General features: G+C 37.9%; 1 protein-coding gene across 37 annotated transcripts in view; it reads right to left on the bottom strand.

The window, feature by feature from the left end:
- Positions 1-14,638, bottom strand: part of BLTP1 (bridge-like lipid transfer protein family member 1) — a 102,223-nt gene that overhangs the window by 68,868 nt on the left and 18,717 nt on the right. For all 37 annotated transcript variants that reach the window (XM_083460286.1, XM_083460297.1, XM_083460320.1 and 34 more), the window contains exons 9-21: positions 13,402-13,481; positions 12,765-12,915; positions 10,654-10,810; positions 10,003-10,081; positions 9,224-9,315; positions 8,185-8,302; positions 6,611-6,766; positions 4,623-4,720; positions 3,554-3,732; positions 3,305-3,411; positions 2,424-2,629; positions 1,683-1,910; positions 478-615 (exon numbers count right to left, since the gene is read on the bottom strand). In XM_083460286.1, coding sequence (XP_083316412.1) covers positions 478-615; positions 1,683-1,910; positions 2,424-2,629; positions 3,305-3,411; positions 3,554-3,732; positions 4,623-4,720; positions 6,611-6,766; positions 8,185-8,302; positions 9,224-9,315; positions 10,003-10,081; positions 10,654-10,810; positions 12,765-12,915; positions 13,402-13,481 — 1,789 coding nt within the window. The remainder of the gene's footprint in view (positions 1-477; positions 616-1,682; positions 1,911-2,423; positions 2,630-3,304; positions 3,412-3,553; positions 3,733-4,622; positions 4,721-6,610; positions 6,767-8,184; positions 8,303-9,223; positions 9,316-10,002; positions 10,082-10,653; positions 10,811-12,764; positions 12,916-13,401; positions 13,482-14,638) is intronic.

The raw sequence follows: 14,638 nt of genomic DNA, 5'->3' as shown, positions 1-14,638 counted from the left end.
AATGGACTTCCATTTGCAGAACTGGACTTCCTTTTCTTTCCACCTCCCTACAGCACCCAGTGTGCCCTGAAATTTGCTCAGAAGGTGAAGAACTGGCCAGATAGAAGGGGAACAGAGTTAGTTAGCTGAAAAGAGAAGGAGGAAAAGGGGAAGTTCCATCTCATCTGCTTCCGCAATGTTATCACAGAATACTTGTAAGTTCAGTGCCACCACTAATGTATCTTAAGGCATAAAATGTAAACACAGTGGCGAGAGGAGGCAGTGCTACATCACATTTAAGAAAGGATAGCAGAACTGACTGACCCTTAGGAAAAAATGCTTAGAGGTTTTATTTACAGTTAAGCAGTATATAAATTTTGTTAAACAATTTGTCAAATTAACAAATAGTTGTTCAAGCAGCTTTGAAAGTATGTAGTCATAGAGAACCTTACATGAAGGCTTGAACTAACTAACAAGAAAATGATTCACCCATGTTACCTGATAGTTGTCATTCAAGAATAAATTCAATGGTGATAACACAAGCTGTAACATAGTTTCCTTGTATCCTTTTTTCATCTCAAAGCACAACCTTTCCAAGAAAGCTGTGGGACATTCAGGGCCCTCACTGTTGCAGTGCTGCAGTACAAAACACCAAAAATGCCATCAAATGTTGTTCAATGGAATATCAAAGCTGTTCAAATAGTCAGATTACGAAAAGGACTCGCAACACTCTTCAAAGCACATAGGGAAGTAATTCAATCCCATAAATCAGCATAATATTTTAACTATTTGTGCAGATCCTTGAGTGCTGTGTGGCTGAAAGTTTGTGCCCTCCCCTTTCCCAATACAAGCAGCAATGTCCCTATGATGGCCCATCTCTCTAGGGCCAAGATCTGAAAGAGTGGGCTTCTGGTTGTGACACATGCCTACATCTATGTATGGGCGCACATGAGACAGGGATGTCACTTTAACACTGTCCATTGATATGGGTCTTGAAATGCAACTCAGAGACGAATTGACATTGAGTGCTCCCAAGGAAAATAAAGCTCATGTAACTCTTAATAGCTAGCTTCTTGCCAACATTCAGCTAGTCATCTATTAGAAAAGTCTTTCCCAACAGGTATAAGTTTCCTTGTACAGTAAGCCTGGAGGGAGAGCACATTTTTTTTCAAGTTTAAGGCTTGGTAAAATACTCCACAAGCAGCTGGCGGAAAGAAAGAGATCATCTGGGATATTTTATAGAAAGATAGAACCGAACTCTTGATAATGAACTAATTAATAAATGTGATTATTGGCACAATACAGAAAACTGCTGTGTGGCATCCTATGGAGGGGGAAGAAGCACCAACAGCTTCTGTGAGAGACTCACTACTAAAATGGCTGCAGCTATTTGCAGCTTCTCCATAACCTTGTGGCTGCAGCAACATCATTACCAAAGAAAGCAGGGAGGGAGGGAGGAAGAGGTAAAAACTGCCCCACCTCAATAAGATATGTTTGTCCAAGGAACTATACATTGCTTTGCCATGTGCCTTTACAATATTTCCTATTGATGTGTGTGTACTACTTAAAGGGACACACCCAAGTCAAACATGACCAATACATCAAAGTCAGGAATTCTCTTTTTCTATGTGCGTACTTGTTTTTTTAAACAACCCAGTGCACATCTGATGCTTGCGGATAAACAAAGCACCCAAAGCACTTACCACTGGCAGTCGCCCATGCACTTTGTACACATTAACAAGCACAGTAATATCCCAAGGTCGCAAAGTGAGGGGGTGAGCATGTCTGGCTGATGTGTCGCTCTCCTTTTTGTCAGCATCAACTCCTACTGCAGTCCACCCAGAGCTTGAAGAAGTTGACATGGACAGTACGGGGCTTGAAATCACTTCCTCAAAATCAGTGTACATGTCATCTTCACCGAAATAATTTTCCTGGCAGGACCAATTAGCATAACACATCATAAAAGAGCATAACGTAAACCTTTGACACCACAATAAAGCTCCAATCCCACAATCCATTTAAACTAATAAACAAGCTTTCATTTTTAAACTATATATGAATAGTTAGTATGATCAGGGTTAAGTATCTTATCATATGCTTCACAGATGAAAAGCTTCCAATTACCAAGCTTTTTAAGCAACGAGGAAGGCTGATTTGGCAATAACAAAACTGTATTCATTATTTATAAAGTACCCAATACTAGAGCAAAACAGAACAAACTGCAAACACTTAAAACTTGGTGGTAGACTGCACAGCTCACATTTCTGCTATCACCCACATGAAAAGGCAGCACACACTGACCCATATCTACACAGAAACATCACACTCAGTTCCCCAAGCTAGAACCATCTAGACTTTCCTTCACACGGTAAAATGACTCATAGATCAAAACATTGCTTGTTCCATGTGCTTTAATAAAGGTAAGACCAGCGAGTTCATCATACCTTTATAGAAAGGAAGGCTTTCAAAAGAGGCCCATATAAAGTTATATGGGAGTCTGGAGAGAGTTCCAGTTCTACACGGAGTCTGTCTGGTGGAAGCTCTGAGGGGTCAACAGGGAGACGGGAAGAACCGGAAGGGGATATACCCCTGTCTGTCATTTTCTGTGATGGTCTCGATGCAGATAAGATTGATTCTTCCATTTCTGACACTTGGGAGTAAATGAAAATAATTTTGCACAACAAGCTAAAACATTTATGGATTTATAGTTATAAAAACTCAAGGAAGCTTTAACGTTTGATATCAGGTAGGCAACTTCACTGTATTCCTTTCAGCACCTGCTGAAGACATTCTTATTTGGACAAGTCTACCCAGATGTTTAGAAAGTCTGCAGGATTTTTAATTTGTTTTAGTCTGTTTTATTGCATTTTTAACCTGTGTGTTTTAAATTACAGCTGTAAATTTTTAGTGATGATTTTAATGTTTTACCTTTTGGGATAAACTGCTTTGAGTTTTTCCCTACAATAATCAAGTGGCATGTAAATTGTATTAAATAAAATAAATAAACACATGTTTTATGCTTTTAGACCCTATATATTCACTGAACAAAGTATGGGTTGTTGCTATAATTACTGCTAGAAAATGTAAAAACAAATACAAACAAGTAAACTAGTTAACTTTGGTTACCTGACACAAGTCTTGGGCCACAAGTCTTGAAACACGAGCTAATCAATGCCTCTTTGAGGTCACCTTCCTTCTACTTTTGATAAGAACTGTACTGCTTGGATTCAAAGTATTCTGATTAAGCTCTATTTTCTCTTTCAAAATGATAACAGCTGCCATTTTCAACATTTTAAAACATAATAGGAACAAAGTTGGCACTTACATGACTGCTTTAACTGTTCATCAGCCTTCTGGGGATAAATTGGATGCCACACATAGTCAATTGTGAGCATAATGCTTGGTACAGTCCAGCATTCAACCCAGCCAGCCCTTCAAATAAAAGATTTTTGTGATAGCTGACTGCTTTATTAACCATTTTATAACACTGAGAGAAAACACAAGAACCTAGATGAATAGTAACACATTAGCTCCTTGTTACATTTTTGTATTTAGTAAGAGAAACAGAACTCACTCTTCTTGAGTCAAGTTCCTCCACTTTTGTTTGCTTGGTTTTTGACCACTTTGACTATCAGCCGAAACGCAAGACTCAGGGTTTACTTTGTTAGGATGGCAATCTTTCACCAGCATAAAAAGAGAATATTTACTGGGGTGGCAGTCAGGTAGAAGTAAGTGAAGATCAAGACCTTCTCCCTGAAAATATAAAATGAATAAAAGACTTACACAATAGCCATACAACAGCGTCAAACCTTTATGGAAAATACTTTTAGCCTGAGGACTGGTATTTGCCCTATACCATTTTTGTACATTACTTTTTTGAACACATGTGCAACAAAAACATTACTTTCATGCGCAATTCATATCTACTGTTCTCACCAATCTAAGCTGAGTGTAGAGAATAACAATTTCAAGGAATGTAATGGGGAATTTACTATTTTATTCATAGTAAATAACATAACTTGCACTTTTAAAGAACATTTTATAGAAGGAATAATACATCATAACATTTTTACAAAGAGTTATTACTGTTTTGCACAATTACATAATGTATGATAAAATCAGTTACATTAAAGAAAATGCATATCACTGGAACAATCTCAATAAATTCAACGCAAAGCAAATAACCACATTTTCCTACTACTGTTAGTAAACTCATATATTCAAAGCTATACAAAAGGCACTGTGCTTATCGTTCCAAATTGTTAATCTTCGTATTTCTATTATTATTATTTAACTGAAGGCTACAATTGCCACTGTGTGCATGCCTTTAGAATAGAGATTAAAATGCCTAGCCAAAGATATGCATGTTATGAAGAGTTATTGTCCAAACAGAAACAGTTATTTAAAGTTTTGGCCTTCAATTACTAATGCAGTTACTTAACATTAGTCACACCAGCACTGCCACAGTCTTTTGAGATAACTGAGTAAAAGATAAAAAGCACTGGGAATATGCACTAAAGAATGAAAAATAAGATTTTTTTTAGAACAGTTGTGATGAATTCTTCTTCTTTAAAGCTCAGGTTTTCTTTGCAAAGAACGAGGAGGCATATGGAATTTATTGTTTTAATAGTAAAGCCACTTACCCTTAAAGAGAATCTAGTACTGCATGTGCTTGGAACAAAGTCAGTAAAAGGCAAGGAGAAAACTATGTTTAATGTTTCCCCACAGGCTGCAACATAAACTGCAAGAAAATAAAATGGAGGGGGGGATCAAATATTAATTATTTGTTAAAATTCTCTTAACAAAGACCACACTGGTGCTTCAGCAGATATAAGACAGGACAAAAAAGAGCTTTTTATCATTCCTCTTCCTAAACAAATTACACACATGTATCACTCAGCTACAGAAGGTTAACAGAACAAGAAGAAAAACTGAAAGAATTTAATTCAATAGATATCATTTATATGGATAATGAAAGAGCCTTTCCCATTTTTACTCAGATTCAAAAGAAAGCTTATTCAAGCAGCCACTCGATGCAACCACTTTTCTCCTTACTGCAATACCAAGCACATTGATGGAGAGTGGCCCAGGGGCCCCCCCCCCAAAGTCTTTTGCACAGAGCCTCATCTCTTCTGCCCCAGCCCTTCCATCCCTTCTTTCTAACTTATTCTTTAAAAAAAACTTTACTTACAGAGTGACTTTTCCCACTGGCCTAGATTTGCATCTACATACATAAATAAGCATACGCAACTTGCAGGTAATTTGTGTCTTTTAAAGACCCAGCAACACATCTGTGTGGATCATTAAGAGAACAATGTGTCACCTGCATATTTCTGATCCACACATGGCACAGCCATGCTGCTGTAACAAAAAAGCAGGACTGTATCAAATGCAAAAGGGGACTAGACACCTGCAAGAGGAGGAAAAGGAAGGTCTGGTAACATCAATCCAGGTGGCACCAAAGAGCAATGGAGCCGAAACCTATCATACATGTTTTAAATATATGAGTGTTCCCATTATTTATCATTTAACATATGACAGCATTCATCCAGAAAATAATTTTTAAAACTCACAACCAACAAGGCGGGGGGCAGGGCGGGGCGGAGAGCAGAGAAAAGTCACTCATCATCATTCATAATGAAGACCAATATGTTAAGACTATAAATGACTAGATAGAGAATGATGAGCTGTGAGCTTTTCCCAATAACAACAGTATGAGTAGTACAACTACTGGAAAAGGACAGTTTCTCAGCATGAGAAAGTATCCAGGAAGCCCAAGATGCTCCCACAAATGACTGAGTCATGTACAGTCATGCTGTATCCTTGCAATTGATAGATTCAGGACATTTGGGCAGGCTATAACCTGAACCATCCCTACGATGGTCACTGCCCTTGAAGAAAAGTCATCTGGCATCGAAAACAGTGAGCTCACTACAAGCACAGCCCTGAAAATGGCAGCACAGGTCAAATATATCATCAGGCCACACTGGTGCCCAAAATCCTCTGCTTGGACATGGGTTGGGCCCGTCATCCCTGACTTTGGTTTTTGTCAAAACAGATGGATTTCTATCTGCTTATTCAAACGGCACATAAGCTACTCTTGTCACCTCTGAATTCATTGAGTTTTGGAATGCTCCTACTTGGAACAAGAGAACAGGCATCTTAGAATTTTGTTTGTACCTGCTTCCATTCCCCTTTTGATGAGTCAATACCTCTTCAATATCAATTGCTTTCTAAATGACAATAAAGGACAAGCGATACCCTCAATGTTAAGGAAGGCCTGAGAAAGGACACCCAATGAACGTATGAGAAACAGCTACCCTACCATGCAGGCAAATCCATACTTCCTGGTTAATCACTATTGATTTATTTCCCCTTTCTGTGGAGCACTCTATAAAATATACAATTAGCTACACTGAAAAAGTGGAAATTTAGTGACTGTAGGAACTGGAATCTATTAGTAGAACTAGCAAATGGCGCTGCTACATCAGGGATTTAAAGGCTTTTCACAATTAAAGGGGAAAAGGAGATGAATATTATCTTCAGATAAGAAGGAATTTGTTTTGGTTAAGCATGTATTACTGCTGCATATGGAAAGGAGTGTAGCATGCCTGCTTTAAAACATTCTCACCATTTTCCTGTTGTTTTGTGGAACAGTCAATCCAGTTGTGCTGATTTGCTGCCCAAATCATTTCAAACTGATGAAACATGATTTTAAAATTCCATGAATAGGGAACAAATGAGAAGATATCAGGAGCACTGTCACTAGACCAGTCCTGAATCAAATCTAAAAATAAAGGAGACATGTTACTGCAAGTCACTAGTGGGAAAAGACAATTGTAAAACTAATTATATTTTTTTGCATGAAAAAGGTAGTTTCTTTACCTTTTCTGTTGCATAATGCACTAAAAAAAAACCTGCCCTGTTGCAGTTTAAATCTATGCATTCCCCCCCCCTCAGAAATAAATCCCAATTTGTTCAATGGGATTAGTTAAGTATGCAAAGGACCACACTGCAAAAAAAATTAAGCATCTATGCCTGCAATAATAGCAACAGTGATATACAGCAGTGGCCAGTTAAAAAAATGGGACTTGCCCATCCTTTCTTCCCTCCCTGCAGCACTGCCTCCCTGTCCTCCCATTCATCTTTAAGATCTGCCCTTTGGATCAGATCTGGAGAGAGGAAGATGTCCTGTTGTACAAACCAAACTCCATCTCTACTACTTTAAATATGTAGTTGAAGGCATTTGTGGGAAAGAGAAATACTCATTTGCTTCATTCCCAGTACTTTAATCCAAACGGCCATTTTCAAAAATCTTAACGTTTGTAGTAGTCTCATAGACTGCAAAAGTCAGTTTTAGTGTTCTGTTTCCATTTTAGAATTTTGACTTCAGTTTTAAATAAGTATATTTCGGAAGACAAGAAATAATACACTTGAATGAGCTATCAAAATTTAAAATATTACAAGTGCTGAATGTTATGCAATCAAAGTAGTCCAACATTCTTTCCCTTTTTTGCAAAAAGAAGCAAAAATGACTTTGGAAATCACCTCTGCTTCTCATTTATTTCATTTTAACTTCATGCTTGGCTTAGGGTGTTTATGAAATGAGCTGCATTCACAGAAACCTTTAATTATAAAAAGAATTAAATATAATTTGAAAACACAGCTGCAATTTTACACAGCTCAACTTCTATGGAATATTGTGGGATTACAAAGTAACAGAAAAGACAGCCACTTGAAAAGTAAACAGTCAGTTACTATTACTAATTTTGTTTTGCCCTTGTTTGCTTAGAGCTTTTGAATAGTGCTTGCTTATTAAACAGAAAGCAAAACAACAAGCTTGTATGGCCCAGGAGGATGGGGGCAAGGGTGGGGTTGAAGGGATGAGAGATTTGTTAATATTTCTAATTTAACACAAACATATGCTTCACGACAGTAGAATTTCTGTGAAACATGAATCATTTAGATGGCCAGTGCACCCAAACCACCTTACTGAAATTGCTACGCAGGCATGTATTTTCATGCTCTTGTGATATAAAAAAATGTTCCACGGATGGGTTTGATGACTAAAGCAGGAGGGAGTGAACAAGAAAATAGTATATATTTGTAACAATTCTGAATAAGCATACATCTATGCAAAAACACACCCCATATTGATGTTGATACCATTTGAAAAAGCAAAGTACACAAAAACAGAACAGTTACCTGAAAAGAAACTTTTCTGAGCAAATATAAAGTGGTAGGTTGCTTTGTAAACTTCAACTTCACACTGCCATGACTGTGGCATGTTCCATATCCGGGGGTAGCAGGCATTAATATGAAACTAAACAAAATAAACAAGCAGCAGGATTCACTCTTAATATGGTGATCAAAAGCCAAAATTAAATGACAACCATGTAATCAATGGGTAATTAAAAAATGATTTCTTCTAAGATGAGGAGAGAGTTAACCCAGTTTACTCATGTTTAAGTCTGTCAAGTTAAAAGGTCAATTCCCACATGATTTATCTGAAAACATCTATAATAAATGAACTCAAACTATGTAATTTCGCCATCTGCTTTCACTGCAAAAATATCAAGCGGCTTTCGACCTACAGTTTTTTTGTATTAAAAAAAAGGACACACCCCTGTACAAGAAGCCTGCTAAATCTGGAAGACCAGATTCTGAGGCAGCAACAATGAAGTATTTTGCAGAACTGGTGTGGTATCTTGAAATGTGCAGCAAGTTCCAGAGACTGAAATTGGCAAGATGGGATGTTCACAAAGACAGTCTGTGACAAATCCTCACACTGGCGGAAGGATCAGAAGAGGCTTTGTGGGCAAGGCAGAGTGAATGAAAAGTTCCAGAAGGCAGGATTAAGCTAAGCCTGATACAGAAGCTTCACAATCAGAATCTCTGTGCTGTTTGGTTTGGTTTGCTACTTTGCAGTCCAATGTGGGTGCTCTGAAGACCGGGAAAGGATAATAGTGAAGGAAAAGAATCCTTAACATACACCCAGGCTAGACCTAGCCAGCATAGTCTCTGTGGGGCTGCTCTCAAAAACTGAAATCTGCAGCTGATGCAGAATGTAGCAGCCTAGAACCTACATACCAAAGAAGTGACCATCTGAAATCACTGGTTCCAGTTTAATTTATTTTAAATCCCTTAACTCCCCATTTTCCCCCAATAATTCCTTACATTCAAGTAAGTTTCAAAGCATATTATAGTAGAAATCACTCAGATGCTTATGCAAAAAAATACTTACTGCCAACATTTCTGCTTCTAAGAGAGTCCGGAACTGCATACTGCTGGTGGCATCTATATGCAAAAGCTGTCCTTTAATAGTAGGAGAGTAACCTAGTAAACAGAACCAAAAAATTCAAGAATTGCCGCTATGTCTTTCTTCATTTTTTAAAAAATGTAGTGGTCCCTCCAGTCTACCAGTGCTAACCACACAGCATGGACTGATAGAATTAAAAATTAAGATTTTTAGATCAGTCTTCTACTCAGTTAAAAATAATAATCTGATGCTGCAAGGGGGCAGAGCATCTTATGAGTACACAGTATAATTTTCTTTATCTATCATGTCCTTGCAATAGGGAAATTTGCAAAGAAGAATACAAAGAATACAACCAAAGGCGTCATATCTTGAGTTCATCGCTTATTAATTAAGAACGATCAGCATGATAGTTCTTCAATGTTCCAGATCATTCATATACTTAAAAAGTAAAACTGTATCTCACTCCCAAGTAGATAGCACTGGAACTAAAGTTCACAAATCTTAAAGTATAGAAGCCAACAACAAAAAAAGTTTTAAACAATGAATGCAAGCTGTGGACCGACATAGATCCACAGACTGTAGATTCGAAAGGGACCATGAGGGTCATCTAGTCCAACCCATTCCAACGCAGGAATTATTTTGAGAAAATTATTTGGTATTACTGAAACTCAACCCTAACGCATGTAATCTTATTGAACCAGGTTCTGCAAGTAACTGCTCTTCTGGAATTATTTCAACATAAAACACTCTCAGTCTCAACCTACCATCTTCTGCTACAGTCATGGGAATGTTAACCTCCAAATAAGAGCCTGCTCCAACGTTTACATGAACAGCATTAGTTTCCTGCCAATAAAAATCAGACATTATTTTGATTATTTGAACTCAGACTAAATCACACCTCAAGTTATCACTTTAGAAACTTCCAGGATTTATGAAAGGGAACTAGTAGACCACAGCTGATTAAAAGCTTGATATACATTTAAAAAGTAAAAGAAAAACTCAATGAAGCTGAAGAAAAGCATGAGGAGTATTCATCTGAAGCTATAAGAACGGCAACAGATAACAGCTAGACAAATTAATGTTTGCTCATGAACAGCATACTATATTTAGTGGTTATGATTCAACAGTCCTCGCCAAGGTGAGCATTTCACTTTGTGAAATTTTATTCACAACCAGACGGGTGGAAATATTGTTAGTAATTTAAGTAATATATTTTGGTAGGTTATGATTTATGTGATCAGCCAAAATATATTGGATATGAATATTTACATATAGTCAAAAACAGAATGACAAAGAAAATTCCATTTTATTTCAGAAGACATCTTTCAAAACTGAAATGATATTTGAAAGACTAATCTAAAAAATATACACGTATATTCCCAGATCTCACATGTAGATATGTCTTTCTTATTTACCCTATTTTTTGTGAAGAGCAGATCAATAGTGGCATCTGCAATGATATTCATACGGAGCTCAAAAGCAAGGATTTGTCTTGGCTTCCCAGGCTGTGGAATTTCTGAGACTTTCATGACTTGGTAATCTGGTGGGAAAAAGAATTTCCACAAACAGTCCCTACAAAACAACAGCAGAATATTAATTCAGTTATTCATCTAGAAATAATTATGAGCTATTTATATATTTTCTATAAGACACTCTACACAGCACACAAGAAGCAAGAACATGAACTGGAGAGTGAAAAAATATGTGTTTTGCTATATTTCTCAAAAGGCTTGATTAGTGAAGCTATATTCCAGATTTATCTTAAGGCACTATAAAATTCAATTACCCTAGAAACTGAAAATAGAAATAAGAAAACAAAAAGATTTACACAGCTGACCTTGTGAAGTTAACTAATGAGATTAAACAGTGCATATGAACTCATATAAAATGCACTTCTGTACGGAACCCAACCCTGCTCCCTAGAGCAGTAAAGGGTAACAGGCTGTAGAAGTGAAGCATGCTACCTATCCCTGCCTTGTTCAGCACAACTTATTCAAGATGAAGTTGCTAAACTGAAGTTGCTAAATTGTCCAGAGAAAGGGTGGAAAGCTACAGACCTTGGCCTAGTTTTATTCCAGGGGGAGCCAGGATGGGGAGGGGGAGAGGGGAAAAATACGGAATGGGGAAAAGCCAAAATGGATGAAGCAATGGAAGGTGGAGAAAACTCTCTGGAAGCAAGCAATATTGACGCAAGAGGGGTTTAACTCTCCCCTGACAACCCACTGCATGGAGAGAAACAGAAAGAAAGTGGTGCATCTATTTTTGGCTTTACAGTCACACCTCGGATTGAAGTAGCTTCGGGTTGAGCATTTTCGGGTTGCACTCCGCGGCGACCCAGAAGGAACAGAACGTGTTACTTCCGGGTTTCGCCACTTGCGCATGCGCAGACGCTCCAAATGATGTCACACGCATGCGCGGAAGTGGCGAATCACGACCCACGCATGCGCAGACGCGGGTTGCATTCGCTTCAGGATGCGAACAGGGCTCCAGAACGGATCTCGTTCGCATCCAGAGGTACCACTGTATACCCTTCTCACCCACTGTTGACTTTGGCCCTGCCCACCACTGCCAAGGGAATGCAGCCTTCATTAGAAAGAAAAAGGTATCCATTCCAGACCCTCTGAGGTCCTTATTCATGTGTCCCCTCCACAAGAGGTCCAAAGGGTGGCAACACAATAACAGGCTTTTTCTGCAATGTGGAATGTTCTCCCCAGAGAGGCTCACCTGACACCATCTTTATATAATTTCAGGTGCCAGGCAAAAACTTTCCTCTATAACCAGGCCTTTGTCCTTCTATCTGTAGCCATTTAAAAGTGGGATGGATGTTTTTAATGTATTTCTTTTTTCTCTTTGTTTTAATGTATCTATGTGGGGGGTTCTTATCTGGTTGGTTGGTTGGTTGGTTGGTTGGTTGAAAGTTGCTTTGGGTTGCTCTGGGCAAGATAAAGCGACTAACAAAATCAATAAGTAACAAAATAATAAGAATCATTCTGAAACACCAATCTGCTTTTGAAAAGCCAAGTTGTGTTCCTCAAACAGGCGATCAGCACAGTGGACCCAGTGGCAGCCTTATATAAAGTTATTCTTCAAGGTTCAGGAAGGAAAATCCCTATGAACAGATGAAATGAGTTTCCAGGGAAGCACTACTGTTCATTCACCACTGAACACTTGATCAAAGTTGTCTTATAAAAGAGCAATATGAGACCTCTGTAGCCCAAAACTTTTAGAAGACATCTGGTACAGAGGCCTTCCTTTTAAAATTATCAAACTGGAATATGTCTAATCTCTGAACAAACAGCTACTCTATAAACATGCAGGTGCATGAACATGGGTGTGAACTATAGAGAAAGCAAAATTCATAACAGTATAATACAAACAAGCATATATTTTATTTTTAAAAAGGGTTGATGTCCTCAAACTCTAGGCACATGAAAGTAGCTAGGACAACTTTGCTGGAAAATCTGTTTTGATTATATTCTTCCTTTTTTACAGTAGATATAAAAACAAAATAATTAAACAACAGTACCTTTGCCTGTCAGCCCATGGACCATAGTTGAAATCTGTTCCTTTGCCACAAACTATATCTAATCCCCAACAGGGCGGGAGGTCTTGCAATTTACTATCCTCATCACTTGTTTCTCCCTCATTAGTTTCCTCTGATTCTTCTGGTACAAGCCCTGTATTTTAGAAAACAGCAGAAGCATTTTAAATATAACAAATATTCAAGGAACATATCTGTAAACTACTACCAATTAACATAGAACCATGTACTTATTACGATGCAATTAATATATGCAGTGCTTTTTTTCTAGAAAAAAAAGGTACAGGAATGCTTCCCTGTCCCCCGTGCTTGCGCGCCAGCCAAAGACACAGGGCTGCTCTGTGGATGGGCAGAGCTAATGCGCAGGGGAGATGCTTCCCTGCCCATCAGTTCTGCAAGGTGCCCTGTCCCTCCTGCTTGCATGAAAACTATTTAAAACTAGTTAAAAGTAACTACCAGGGACTAGAGGGGCTGGGATGCTTTGGGGTGACTTGAACACTCCCCCCCTCCCCCATACTATTTTCCCAATCTAAAAATGCCTACTTAGCAGCTGTTTACTAAGCAACTATGAGAACTACGTACTTGTAACGATTTTTAGCCTCTGAGCAGAAACTGAACTTACCTGGTTCATCCATATAATAGTAGATATCAACATCATTTGACTGCATCACAACAAAACCTTCACCCATTAATCTTGGTGGTCTGTTAAAGAAGAAAGGGGGAGATATAAACACTGTGCACTCTAAGCTTGTGGTTTATCTGGGTGAGCTAACCAGGAGCCCAGGTTCAGATCCACATTGTACCAAATCATGGCTCAACTCAATTCAGCAGCAAAACAACTAAGGAGGATCAAAGTGGCTGTAATCTCTCCCAGAGCCCGCACACTTAGCATGATATGGTTTGGCTTAGCATGATATGCAAACCAGAGAACAGAATTGTTACAGATTGTACTTTTTGATTTTATGGCCACTTGGTCCCATTTTACTCTCAGTGATAACACTTCATGTATCTGATGTAGCAGTCCACAATCAATCAGTTAAGTCTTTAAAAGACTAATTCCTCTGGTAGTTTTCAACTTTCTGTAGAAAGAAAACCTGTAACACTATTTGGAAAACACACCAGACTAATTTAAAACTCCAATTGCTATAATGAATTTATTAAGATATCCGGTTAGATCAAAATTGATATCGAAATCAAGATAATCCAATGTTAGTCAACCATAATGGCAAAACTCTTACATTTTCACCTTCTATGCTGAAGACTTGATTTGCCTTTCTTTTGCTTTACCCTTGCTCTATATTCACTCTTTTAATTTGCTAATAGTTTTCCAGCTAAAATAGAATCTGAGCCCATAGGGACAGACCATCTTCAGTAATTAGACCAATAGGTGTAACAAATCCATACAAAAAAAGAGCAAAACAATGTTACCCTGAGAATGACATCCACATTTTATAACTATAAAGGAAAAATTCAGTTATTTTGTGACTTTCATATGAAATAATTTCCCCAAAATGTAATTACTTTAGCCAATTAATTGAGCCATGTATAGTAGCTTCACTTCTTGAACATGACCTTGCTAAAGCAATACATGATAATTTCAGAATACACCTTCTCACTGTGCTGTCTCATATTACACTTAGTTTGTAGTCAATAGAAAACCAGTGTTGCCTCACTTGGTCATCTGCTTTACTGCGAGTTTTAAACGATACAATTATTAATTTAGTTTGGCAATTTTGTTTGCTTAGTATGTTTATACATGTTCACTTTCACAATGGTGGGTGGCTGATGCAAATAAATTATCCATCAATTAATCTGTGAGGTAGAAAGCCTAATTTTTATAAGATGTGCATGCAATAATA

Source organism: Podarcis liolepis (assembly GCF_965112155.1).
Source record: "Podarcis liolepis genome assembly, chromosome: 9".
Taxonomy (NCBI): domain Eukaryota; kingdom Metazoa; phylum Chordata; class Lepidosauria; order Squamata; family Lacertidae; genus Podarcis; species Podarcis liolepis.
This window is presented reverse-complemented; position numbering and strand designations above follow the sequence as displayed.